Source organism: Ovis canadensis, chromosome 13 (genome assembly GCF_042477335.2).
Source record: "Ovis canadensis isolate MfBH-ARS-UI-01 breed Bighorn chromosome 13, ARS-UI_OviCan_v2, whole genome shotgun sequence".
Taxonomy (NCBI): domain Eukaryota; kingdom Metazoa; phylum Chordata; class Mammalia; order Artiodactyla; family Bovidae; genus Ovis; species Ovis canadensis.
Genome location: NC_091257.1, coordinates 68,273,950 through 68,287,106, shown reverse-complemented (window position 1 = coordinate 68,287,106; position 13,157 = coordinate 68,273,950). Strand labels below are relative to the sequence as shown.

At 51.2% G+C, this 13,157-nt stretch overlaps 1 protein-coding gene across 11 annotated transcripts in view; it reads left to right on the top strand.

Annotated features, from left to right (window-relative positions):
- The window catches only part of SIRPA (signal regulatory protein alpha), a 44,844-nt gene that overhangs the window by 20,186 nt on the left and 11,501 nt on the right, over positions 1-13,157 (top strand). For all 11 annotated transcript variants that reach the window (XR_011248211.1, XR_011248210.1, XR_011248209.1 and 8 more), the window contains exons 3-7: positions 883-1,239; positions 6,840-7,160; positions 7,727-8,056; positions 9,828-9,941; positions 12,972-12,996. Coding sequence is in view for 7 of the 11 variants with exons in the window: in XM_069548186.1 (XP_069404287.1) it covers positions 883-1,239; positions 6,840-7,160; positions 7,727-8,056; positions 9,828-9,941; positions 12,972-12,996 (1,147 nt within the window). In the remaining 4 variants the exon portion in view is untranslated. The remainder of the gene's footprint in view (positions 1-882; positions 1,240-6,839; positions 7,161-7,726; positions 8,057-9,827; positions 9,942-12,971; positions 12,997-13,157) is intronic.

Genomic DNA, 13,157 nt, shown 5'->3' with positions numbered 1-13,157 from the left:
TCTTTCCAGAACACACAGAAGGCTGTGGGTGCTCTACCCTTCCTGTGGATAACGTAGCTGAGACTGAAGCAATGGATAAGCTCGGGTCATGGGTGAATAAAAAGTGAGCCAGGTCTCAAACCAGTTCAGTTGGCTCCAGACACTAGGCCCTTCTTTTTGACCCTGTTCTGGCCTAGGCATATTGTTTTTTCCTACTAGAGATCCATGGAGACAGGGCCGTAGTAACTGACAGACGAGGCCAAGGCCCAGAGGGCAGTAACTCACTCCACGCAGTGCCTGGCAGCATCCAGCACACTCGCAGGCCTCCCTGTAGGATCTTCATGGTTGCCTGAGTGATGGCCAGGGTCACTCAGCAGGACTGAGCCAGGACTCACACCCAAGTCCTTGTACCCAAGCACTTCACTGGTCCATGGCCTACATGGGACCCAACTGCCGAGTATAGTCTCTCTGCCCAGGGCCTGCTTGCTGAGCCAGACCTGAAACAGAATAGAGCCCCTCACACACACCGTGCTGCCACCCACTTCTGAACCTTTGCCCAGGCAGGTCCTTCTCTCAGGAACACTTGTGCCCCTTTCTTTACTCCTGGTAAATTCAGACTTGGACTCAGAGCCCAGTTCAGACATGACTTCCATCAATGGCTCAGGTGCTCAGACTTACTGTCTGCCACAGTTTCAGCCTCTCTGTGCTTCAGTTTCCTCCTTTGCAGTAGGGCCTCAAGTTGCAGGCTCGCTGTGAGGGTCGCATGTGGTGCGCGTGCAGTGGCTGAGCTCGAGGCCAGCTCATGGTGTGCGCAGTCACTGTAAGCTGTCGCTGACAAACACTTGCGAAAACCTACAGGACCACGCGAGGGTGAATGCCTGACTGCCCTGTGTCTTCCTCCAGGAGCGGCAGGTGAGGGGGAGCTGCAGGTGATTCAGCCTGAGAGGTCAGTGTCGGTTGCAGCAGGAGAGACAGCCACTCTGCACTGCACCGTGACCTCCCTGAGCCCCGTGGGGCCCATCAATTGGTTCAGGGGAACTGGGCCAGGTCGCGAGTTAATCTACAGTCAAAAAGGAGGTGTCTCCCCCCGAGTAACAAGTGTTGCAGATGCCACAAAGAGATACAACATGGACTTTTCCATCCGCATCAGTAACATCACCCCAGCAGACACTGGTGTCTACTATTGTGTGAAGTTCCGGAAAGGAGAACAGGGCGACGTGGAGTTTAAGTCTGGACCAGGCACTCATCTCACTGTGAGCGGTGAGTATGGCTTGGGTCTCCTTTGTCTGCTGGTCTGTGATAACATGTCAACAGGAATGCCCTTCACTCTGTGAGCAAAAAAAAAAAAAAAAAAAAAAAAGGCAGTCAGATGCAGCACTGTGTGCTTTCTCATGGTCTGGACATGCTCTGATTTCACGCCCTTCTACAGGTCAGGGAAGTTGAGGTCTGTGGGGGTCATGCTAATTACTCCTCATCCAGCTCATCCCATCCAACTCTTTGGTTCCAGGGATGAGGGAACTGAAAGTCTGAGTGACTTTCCCTGTCGCAGGTCAGATCCTACCACCTGCCTCCAGAGAGTACTCCCTTCAATGTGGCTGAGTGTTCCATTTGCTCAGCACCTACTGAGCACCTCCTGTGTGCCAGGCCCTGCCCTGGATGCTGTGGAGGCAGCAGTGAGCAAAGCAGGCAAGGGCTCCTCTTATGTGAAGCTTACGTCCGCTTCCTCCCAAAGAGGAGAAAGCCTTCCAGGGCAGGGAGGGGAGATGTGTTTATACCTTCTTCAGAAACTACACACTGAGGGGAAATTTTTAGGGCAGACATCCAGTGTTTACTCTGATGGCCCTGCTTGAAGGAGATGCCCAGAGGTTGGGTGTTTCCTGGGGATCTGTTGAGAAAACCCTTCACTGAAAGCTCCGAGCAGAGCTGGGTCATCTCAGAAAAATGTCCCCATGTGGCTGACTTAGGGGCAGCCCCATTGAGGTAGCAAAGGTGCTCATTTAGGGTTTTCTGCCAGAGGTCCAGGATCCTCTTTCTAACTCCTGAATCCTGGACTGTCAGCACAGGAAGGACCTTTAGACACCATCCTCCAACCCCCCATGTACACATAGGGGCCTGAGGCCAAGAGGTGACAGGGACCCAGACCACAGTCACATGGTCAGTGAGGGGATCCTTCCAGAACCCAGTCTGATTCCAGGCCAGTCCCCTTCCTGCAGCAACATTGAAACTGGTTTCATAGAAGAGCCTGGTACAAGGAGGGAGCAAAATAAAAGCCCCTTAATTTGAACCATTGAACAGGGACCCTTTTCATAGGTTTCCCAAAGGTTCATAATGCCCCTTACATGTAGGCCCTGATTCCCAAGGTGATTGGGAACCTCTTCCTACTTTTGTTTTAACCGTAAATCCCTCATTCCACATCATCACCTGGAGCTGCCCAGTATTTCAACAGTTGCAAAGCACTTGGCATATGGAGACAGCATCTACCAGTCTTTGTTAACAAATAAACAAGTTGTTCCCAAACTTAGGCCATTGAAACAGAACTACAGTGGATAACCTTACCTATACATCACTCTACTCTGGTGGGAGATGCCCACTGTAAGTGGCATTGCTAGTTCAGGCAGTATGTGGATTTAAATTTGGGTAGAAATTGCCCCAGATTTCTCTCTTAGATGTAGGGAGATTGAATCTCCCTACAACCCCTGGACATAGAAAAGGAAGGTGGCTTTTTCCTGATTTTGCAGATACTACTTTATTTCCCAGATGATGGGCTCCTTGCCCGCAAATCGCAGCCAGTAAGTGGCCCACCACCACCACTCAGATCTGCCGCCTCCCAGGAGGCTGCTCTGCCTCTTCCCCAGGCCGCCTGCCCAGATGATTCCCTGGGTGAGAACAGAGGGAGGGGTGGGGAGCAGCCTGTCAGATGCGGAATCTTCCTCATGGCTTTTACTCCTTATAACCAGTGTCTGAGGGAGGGGTTCGTCTGTTGTCCTTTTATAGATGAGGACACCGAGGCTCAAGGAGGGGACATGGCTGGTGAGCAAGTAGGAGAGCCAACATTGAACCCAAAGCAGTCTGACTCATAGCCCTGTTCTCTGCATACCTCACCATGCTTGTCAAAGTGGGGAGAAAATTCCAGCTTTGTCCTCTTAAAATCCTGTATTGTTCTATTCTTCAGTATGAAGTATAAAAAAAAAAAGAGTCCTGTGTGAGAGGCAGGACTACATTTATAACCAATTCAGACAGATACTACAATATATCGTGATTTTCGTAAAAAACACACTTAAAAGCATCAGGAGTCATTTTTGCCCATTGATGTGATGTTGACCCTTCACCAGGCCCCTGTGGAGCAGGTCTGGGAAGGGTGGTGTGGACAGAGTCCAGAGGGGCCACTGAGACCCCAGCAGCACCGGACACGCCCATTCCTGGTTCGGTGGACTGAGGATGAGGAGGGGGAGGTGTTCCCTAGAGGGTAATGAGGGCCCATGTGAGCAAGAGTTCCTGTTCTAGACTCAGGTGTCAGGAACCCATGTCTTCCCTTGTTGTTCCAGGGTCCCCAGGGCTGGGCCCTGAGAGGCTCCTCCTCCCTGTAGTCACTTGAATTCAAGAATCTGAGGGAAAAGGCAGGGTGGTGGTCAGTGTGGGGGCTCCTGAAGGTGGGCACTTGCTTTGCTGATGGACCTGAAAGTTTAGACTTGACAGGATATTCCAGGACACAGTCAGGGGTGAGAGGAGACAGACCCTTCATTTCTCTCCACCTCAGTTTCCTCATCTGCACGATGGTGGTCATAATGTCTTTCAGGAGAGTTGGAAGGATTTGAGGAGCTCTGTCCAAATCACCAGCACAGAATAGGGACTCCTAACTAAACGTGTTATTTCCAGGCTGAGACCCAGTTCCCTGTGCTGGGCTCCCGTTTCCTCACCTATAGAAAGAAGATCATCTCACAGCCTTTGCAGGGTGTTCCAGGAGTACGGTGGCCTGCTGACAGGGCAGCCCCTTGGGGAGGGATGGTGCTGGCCTCTCAGGCTCTGTGGTCTTGGGCACATCTCAGTTCCCCCTGCTCCTCAGTTTATGCATCTGTGAAATGGTGGGAATCACACCATTTCAAGGGTCTGTGATGACTGGAGAGGGTCTAGGAAGCCCTGGATAGGGTGGGTTAGGGTTAGGGATAGGGTGTTCCTGAGCTCAGTGCACAGTGGTTGAGCCCCCTGCCTGGGCCCCCACCCCAGTTCTGCCCCGTTCTGGCTCTGCGACCTCTGAGTCGTCCCTCCCCACCTTGGGGCTCAGTGTCCTTGTCCCCTGGTGACAGCCCCAGCCTTACAGAGTAGCTGCAGGGACTGAATGAGGGCACACGTCAAGAGCTTAGAGCAGAGCTGAGCACGTGGGACAGGTTCCACCAACGTGAGCTCTGATGTCCCAGAGCTAAAGGACCTTGAAAGAGTCACTTTCGCTCTAGGACTAAGTGTAATGGGTTGGAATGGAACTGGGTGACTTTCAACTTCAACTGCTCATTGGAATCACCTGGGAGGTGGTGACAAGCTCCAAGGACCCTGGGTCCACCCTAGAAATTCTAGTGTAAGTGCACAGATGTGGCCTGGGCAGCTGAGTGTCTTAGCTCCTGCAGAGGACGCTGGTGCCTAGCCAGGGCAGAGGAGCCCTGAGCTACGTGTTCTCTGAGATCACAGAGGGAGAGCTGTAGTTTTTTGCTGAAAAAGGTAGGTTCCACTTGGTGCCTGGGTTGTAAGAACAGATCTTTTGGGTGTTCAGAGTAGCCTGTGATGGTGACAGCTCTTAGGAGGCCCAAGAAAGTCAGCCTAAGTGGGTTGGCAGGGACACCCCTCACTTCCAACAGAACTCACCTAGGCTGAGAGGGGCTTCCTGCCCACTCAGACCACCTGTTCAGACCTGAGCCTCATCACTGGGGAAACCTTCCCATCTTTAAACATGTGTGTGTCTAAACAGGTGCTGGAATCCCCAGCAACACTCCATGCTCAACCCAGAGCCCTCCTGCCTCAACAACCACAGTGACACTGACGAAATCTGCCCTCTGTCCTTTCAAAATGCTTCCAGCTCTGAAAAAAGCTGATCTGTAGGAAAACACCTGTGATCCCTTGTGTGTTTTGAAAGCCAGTTTCCCCAGCTTTTTTCCTGAGGGGGTAGTTTTGAAAAGAGGGAGAGGGTCCTAGCTTGGTGGTTTTCTACTCCTTTATTCATGTGAGTCTTTCATGGCAGCTGCAGGGAACAAGGTCTGAGACTTGTTTTATCCACAACACTTTTGTTTTGCCTTCTTACTGCCTAGAGAATAAATACCTAGGAATGACCTAAGTATGACCTGGTATGACCTGATCAGGCCTAGGAATGACCAGATATGATAACAATCTTGGGTATTATTGTTTAAGCACCTACTATATGCCAGGGTCTCTGTTTTATATACACCCCTCACTCATCTTACCAGGTGGTGCTTTATCCGCTTTGTCTAGAGTCACTGAGGCTTAAGAGTAAAGATCAGAGACGCTAAAATCAATCAGTCCCACGTGCAGTGAGATGAACTCTGATACTTACTCTCTGGGTGTTCTTGGCCTCATACCATAATGCATCTTCCTGGGCCTCATCCTGTAAATGGGGCCATACTCAGCCCTCCCTCTCAGAGTTGGTGGAGGGGTTAAAGAGCTGAGGTTCCTAGAGGGATCAGCCCAGTGTCAGGCTCCCAAGAAACTCTTGATAAGTGGTAACTAATCACAGCATCTGCTCCCTTTACATTCAGGATGCTGATGATTTTATGACTTGACTTACTCAAGTAACACCTCTTTACCATGTGCTCAAAATGTTTGATGAGTTTCAGGAAGCAAGTTAAATAGTTGCTATCTGCCAACTTTTACAGAAGGTGTTAGGTAGTAATGGACAATTTGGAGACGCCCCACAGGACCTTTCTAAAGAGAGAAACTGCCCTCACTTTTGACTTGCTGATTTGTGTATATTTTCAGGACGCAAAAAGTGCTTCTGCTGCTTCATAAGCCTGTTTCTGTGTGTCTTCTGATTTAATAACAAGAAATTAACTACCGTTGGTTTCTCAGCACTCAGCAATCTTTGTTTCAACCCAAACCTGATCTAGGAGAAGAACCCAGATTCAGAAAAGTATCTGTTTGCTCCCTTTCTCTCAGATTTAAGGATTGGTACACATTAGTCTTACTGGAATAGTTGTGGAAAGAGTGAAAACTATGGAGTAAATTCATAGGTACCTGAAGGGGCAGCTCTGGATATACGTATAGTCTGGGTTAAAGAGAAATCTGTGTTTATTTAGTTTGGTGAAGCATATTGTGTTTTACTCATGGCAAAAATGCTTCCACTGACTGTTTAACTCTCACTGGAGCCCCAGGAGGAATAATGCCTGCTGTCCCACTTTGTAGATGAGGAGCTAGGAAGTACCACGGTCACACCTCTTGGATGGCCAGCCTGGTTAAGCTTCCGTGTGGTCCCGCTGTGCCCTTGCTTCCCTTGCATTCACTTCTATAAATGCTTTCTCTGAACTTAAGTTTTCCAGGAGAGCCCAGCCAGGAATAGCAAATAGGAAGAATGTCTGAGACCAATCAGCACTTTTTGTTTCTGTGCCCAGACTGGTGGGAAATCACCTTGCAGAGGAAAGCAGGTGGACTTTGCACTCAGACCTGGAATGCCATACCCCTGACTCAGTCACCCCGGGGAACCCGTGTGTCTCCTTTAAGATGAGGATGATGGCAGTGCCCTCCCAGAGCTATTTGAAGAATTAAAATAATAATATATGTGATAGTTCCTAACTATGTTACATATATTCATTAGCGATGATAATCACAATGGTTTTCAGTGTTTATAAATGTTCCTCTCGTAGCCAAGCCCTCTCCGCCCATGGTATCCGGCCCTACAGTGAGGGCTACACCTGAGCAGACAGTGAGCTTCACCTGCACATCCCACGGCTTCTCCCCCAGAAACATCTCCCTGAAATGGTTCAAAAATGGCAATGAGCTCTCAGTCTCCCAGACCAGCGTGGACCCAGAAGACGACAACGTTTCCTACAGCATCACCAGCACAGCTAAAGTGCTGCTGGCCGCGGGAGATGTTCACTCCCAGGTCATCTGCGAGGTGGCCCACGTCACCCTGCGGGGGGGCCCTCCTCTCCGTGGGACTGCCAACTTGTCCGAGACCATCCGAGGTAGATGCCCCTCATGCCATCCCAAGCCCATACCTGCCCCCAAGGCCCCAACCTGCTCCTTCCCCCTGATTTTTGTTCCAGGCCTTGAATTGCCTGGAATCCACTTCCTGACAATCCTGCCCAGTCTCCAGGCTCCTAGATGAGCTGGTCACTTATTACTGTTTTCATGGCAGCTGCCAGGTGGATGCCTGTCATGTGCCAAGCACTGTGCTAATAGTTTACCAATAGCTTCTTCAACTACTGAGCACCTACTGTAAGTCAGGCCCCTATGTGTTCAGTGATTTCATTTATTTTGCGGCAGTTATTATATTTCACCTGCATACTAGGGCTGTGCTTATAGATTGCACACATGGTTCACCTCACAGGAGCCCAGCCTTTGAGCACCTGCTGTGCGTGCTGCACTGTGCTTAGTGAGTTCATCCATATGCAGAGACAGCCTCAGAGCTTGAGCACCTACTGCACGCCTGGCTCTGGGTGACTCCCGGGCTGTGCTGAGCGGTTATCCATCTCCTCCCCTATGACATGTCTGTTCCATAAGGTCAGAGCTTCTTCCTGTGCTGTTTCAGTTCCACCCACCCTGGAGATTACCGGACACCCCTCAGCTGGGAACCAGGTGAACGTCACCTGCCAGGTGAACAAGTTCTACCCCCGGCCTCTACAGCTGACCTGGCTGGAGAACGGAAACATGTCCCGAACAGAAGCGGCCTCAATCCTCGTAGAGAACAAGGACGGGACCTTTAACCAGACGAGCTGGCTCCTGGTGAACTCCTCTGCCCACAGGGAGGCTGTGGTGCTCACCTGCCAGGTGGAGCATGACGGGCAGCCGGCGGTCTCCAAAAACCATACCCTGGAGGTCTCTGCTCCCCAGAAGGACCAGGACACAAGTCAAACCCCTGGTGAGGTCACCACTGCAACTGACCCAGCTGTTAATCTTTTTTTTTTTAATATTAAAGGTAGTAATTCATACTTTTTATAGAACAATGTAGAAGTCAATAGATATAAAATAGAACTTTAAAGTGAATTCCCACCTCCAAGAGTGACCACTGGTAAGAGTGTGGCATATTCTTTATAGATCTTTTGGCATAAATATCCTTGAAAGAAAGAAAGCAGGGAAGGAGAGGGATTGTCCTGCTCGTGGTGTACTCTCGCTTTCTTCTACTAACAGCTTCTGTGTTCACCATTCCCTGCCTGCCCACCTCCTCCACCTTGCTCTTTGTGAACTGAGCCTGCTCTCCCTGGCTGCCCCACTGGAATCGGGTTGGGGGCTCCAGGCGTCTGCGGCTTATCTCAAGTGTGATCAGTGCTGCACTAACTGCCCTTGTACACATTCTGTTACATGCGCAGCTGTTTCTATGGGACGATTCCCAGGGAATGTTGCTAGGCCCAAGTGCCTAGATGATGGCCATGCTGCCACCCTCCTGGGAGAATGAAAGGTGTCAGGGTGTCATTGTCCCAGCCCCTGTCCAACTGGTTGTCGGCGTATCTCCCTTTCTTCAGAATGACAGTGCCTGGTTGGCATTTTGGTGCCACTGTGGAATGTTCCATCACCTGTACCCTTGTACATAGCAAACCCTTTCAATGGATTAGAATAGAGGCCGTTTCCTTCCTTCGTGCATCCTGAAAGGGACAGCTCTAAAGAAGCCTTGGGGTCTGTCAAGTTGCCCTTTGATGCCACCATGAGCCCTGCCCTGGGAGACAGGATGTGTGGATCCACTCTGGCTGTCCGTCTCACTGGGGAGCTTGAACAAGTCGGTGCCTGTCTCTAGGCTGCTCCACCTGCCCCTGGCAGTGTTGAAGGAGGTGACCCTGGTGACCTCTCAGCTTTGAGTCTCAGCTGCTGGGACCATGGCTGTCTCAGCATTGTGGCTTCAGGACTGGGTAGGTAGTTGACACCCAAGAAATACTTTTAGAAAGGGTGAAAGAGTGAGTGGTTGGTTGATTAGTGAGGTGTTCCTCAGGGCTATTCAATGAAGTAGAGATGACTATTGGCCTCAATAATGTAAGAGGAAGCCAGTGCATGAGGGGATTTAAATGACCTGCTCAAGGTTGCTCAGTGAGGGCACTGATTTGAACCTGCATTTCTGTGGCTCAGAGCCCTGCTCCTGACTGCACACTGTCCTCCTGCGGGATCCCCTCCCTGTGCCTGGTGCCAGCCCCTGCACTGTCTCCATGTCAGGTGTCCTGGGCTCAGCCCTCCTGGGCCTAGGCCCAGGCATGGACCAGCGCACTGCCTCGGGGCTCTGCATGTCCAGTGGCAGGTCACCCTCCTCACAACCCTTCCCTCTGTGGTGTGTGATGCCCCAGCTGCCATTAGGAGATCCAGGCAGACCTGTGTCCCCAGGTGGCCGCTCCATGGCTCACTCAGGTGAGGAGGAATGTATGTCTATTCCTCAGGAGGGCAATTCCACCCACACCCTGCAGCCGGGGTTCCTCCAAGGCTGACAGCAATGTTTCCCTCCTGGCACCTCGGCACAGATTTTGCGCTGCCTGTGGGTAACCCACAAGGGGAAGTGTGTGCAGATCCATGGACATGCCCACGGGGCTGAAACATCTGAGCCAGATGTTCTCAGTTAATGATGCCTGCCTCGTGGTGAAAAGGGGAAGTGGCTTTTCCTTTTCTTTGTTTTAAATTTTCCTACATGAAGCCTCTATTGTGTGTGGTCCTAGGCCAGAATGGCAACAACTGGAACGGCATCTTCATCGTGGTGGGCGTGGTGTGTGCCTTGCTGGTGGCCCTGCTGATCGCAGCCCTCTACCTCCTCCGAATCAGACAGAAGAAAGGTGGGTGGGTCCCCTGGTTCCTCCCTGAGAGTTTACCCCTGGGCTGTCCGTCCCAGACAGGGAGGGGTCTCTGCTTTGGGCTACACATAGTTTAAATCATAAGGACGTCCAGTTACTCCCAGCAACAAGAAGTCCAGGGGTACCATTGCCTTGGCTGTGCAGCCTCTCCACAGGCTGAAATCTGGGTGGGCCCCCTACCCTGCAGCATCACTGCTCCAGGCCTCGCAGTCTCACAGAACCAGTGCTGATATGGGAATCGGGGAGATGCCAGGGTGGCAAAAGGGTCTCAAGGAGGAAACGGTACTTCCCAGGAGCCCCTGGCAGACTTCTGCTTTCCCCTTACCTGTCCAGATTACGTGCCCAGCCCGCTGGCAGGAGGCTGGAAGGGAGTGGGGAGAACACCACCACCTACCTCCCAGGCTGTTGGGAGAATTAAATGAGTAACTGTGGGTACAGCAGTAGCAAGATGCCCGGCACAATAGCAAGTTCTCGATGTTAGCTCCTGTAATGAGTATCGTACATGAGACCGGAAGCATGAACCACCTCCCTGGAAAGCTCCCCTCATAGTGGCAAGGTGTGTGGCCTTTGACTGCAGCAGGAGGGTAGAAGTTTCAATCCAGGACATTGTGACCTGTTTGCACTCATGCGTGCATGTGTGTGTGTGTGTGTATGTGTGTGTGTGTATGTGTGTCTGTGTGTGTGTGTGTGTATGTGTGTGTGTGTGTGTCTGTGTAGTTGTTTCTGTCGCTGGGCCTCTTGACTTTGGAGTCAGATGAACCAGAATTCCAGATCCTTGTTTTATGCTCTAAACAATCAGTTTGGCCTCCATAAGCCTCAGTTTGCTCACCTGTAAAATGGACGTGGCAGTGCCTGCCTCGGAAGATAGTTATGAAACAAATAAGCTCATGTGCAACAACAGCGCTGACACACTGTCAGACCTAAAAAAATGCATGTCCTCTTTCCCACTCTTGAAGACTATTTTAAGCCAGTATTTCTGAAACCTTTTTGGCTACAAGTGATAGAAATACATTTCATGTCTCAACCCAATGCACACACACCCCATCTATAAAATCGGAAGTCTGATATTTTCCTTTTTGTCATATTTTGTACTATATCCTCTTAAAAATGCTGTTTGTGACCCAGCACCACGTGCCGCAGCCGGCAGAGTGCCAAATGCCGTCCCGAGCTGCATTTCTGCACCCGGACCTCCAGGCAGAGCTTGACGGGCTTTTTGTGCCTCAGCCACACACCCCTCCTGCACCCCCTCTCCTCTGGCCCCCAAGTTTCCCTCCCCGCTGGACGGCCTGGAGCACTCAGCCCTGAGACACTGCCTGAACCTCAAACTCCCATCTGAGAGGGCTGGCATCTCTAGAATCTACAAAGGGTTCTTCCAGGTGATCTGCAGGGTGGTTTCCCTAACATTCCTCGAGCCACCACGCAGGCAGGACTCCTCCTTGGATGGGGAAACAGGGTCTCTTGCCCACGTTGGGAGACAAGCCAGCCCTTGGATGGAGCATTCATAGTGCCTTTTCATAAAGCCCCAGCCTCCTTTGGAGCTTTATCCCTGGGCACCATGTTAGGCTCTAGCACATAGGAGCTCATTTCCGTGGGCTTGGGCATCAGCCATCCAGGGTTCTGGAGAAGAAATGGGGGTTGGAGAGCTGCAGACGCTGGTGAAGGCCACCCAGCCCTGAATGGTGGGTCTGCTTGTGTGCAGAGTCCAGGTCTCAAATGTGGACTTTAGTGACAGTGACAGCTGGCCCTCAGTCAGCTCTTTTGACGTGCCAGGCACTGAAGTCACCACAGACCTAACCCCACTTTATAGATGGGAAACTGAGGCACGGGAAAGTTACAGATCTTGATCAGGTCTCACAGCTGGTGAGTGCTGGTGCCAGGATTCACGTGACAGTGGGTCTCCAGGGACCATGTTTGAGATCACACTGCACTTTGCCTCTGCCCTAATGAGACACCCCCTCTCCCTTGTCAATCCCCGGAGTTGTCTACCATCCTCTACCTCATACTCACAGTGAAATATCCTAATTTCAGCTCTATCACTTACCTGTTGTGTGACCTTAGGGAGTCATCCAGTGTCCTTAGTGTGGAATGGAGACGATCAGTGTCCCATCATTGGACTCCCTGAGACGACTCGTGTCCCAGGACTTGGCAGCCCATCAGCCTCCATTCAAATGTTAGATGCTGAGCTGTGCATCTAATGGGTACCACTCACCTAAAAATCCAATACCTGCCCAGGCACCAAGCGTTCATCTGGCAGTGAGAATTCTTGCAGTGTGGCAGCCTCCAGCCTGCTAATATGTGATACAGAGCACACTTGCCTGTGCATGTTGCTTTTTAATTACAATTTTACAGCAAAATCAGAGTCAAATGGTGGCGAACCCCAGTGGCTTCTCTGTGGGATGCCCCACATCACAGGCTCAAAACCTCTGAGCCAGACAGACCCTTTCTTTCCTCCCATGATCCTTTTTGCGAAGGTGGTAAGATGAAAATGAATATCCAGCTCACCCGTATGACTTAGAGCACTGAGATCTAACCTCGGAGAGGGAAAATGACCCACCCAGGGTCACGCAGCATGTGAGTGGGTGGCAGAAGTGGAATGTGCACTTGCTCCCTCAATTAGCAGTTCTGCCAGAACCTGTTCTCCAGCAGTGAAGGGCCCTGATGGGCAGCCAGTCTTGCTGTAGGGTTTCAGGTAATGTGAGTGATGGATGGAAGTGAGGCTCAGCCAGAGGTAGGGCAGCTGGCCCTCTCAGGCTGAAGGTTGCTTTGGGATCTGACCTTTGGCAATTCCCAGAAGTGGGAAAGCTGGCAGGCCCAGCTCTTCCTGCTGAAAGACAATGGACCACCCACCCCACTGGGGTGGGCATGGGGTTTCCTGTGGTTTGGAGGATATGATTTCAACAATTCCTCCCAACATCCCTGGGGGCAAGCCTCTGCACCCTCTGAAAAGTAATTATAAAAGAAAAGTGTGTTTCTAAGTTGAATAACTGGCTTTTTTTTTCTTTTCTCCTTCAGCCAAGGGCTCTACTTCTTCTACAAGGTAAGTACGCCACTGGGGCTGGAGTGCTTTTGCAGTTATTTGGTTGTTTGCCCCCCAAAACTGCCGAGCAGAATCCACACCCACTGACCCTCACTCCTGTGCCAGTCAGCCTTCCTGTTTCTTTCCTTTGTAAGCTCCTCTCACCAGATCTGTCTTTAATT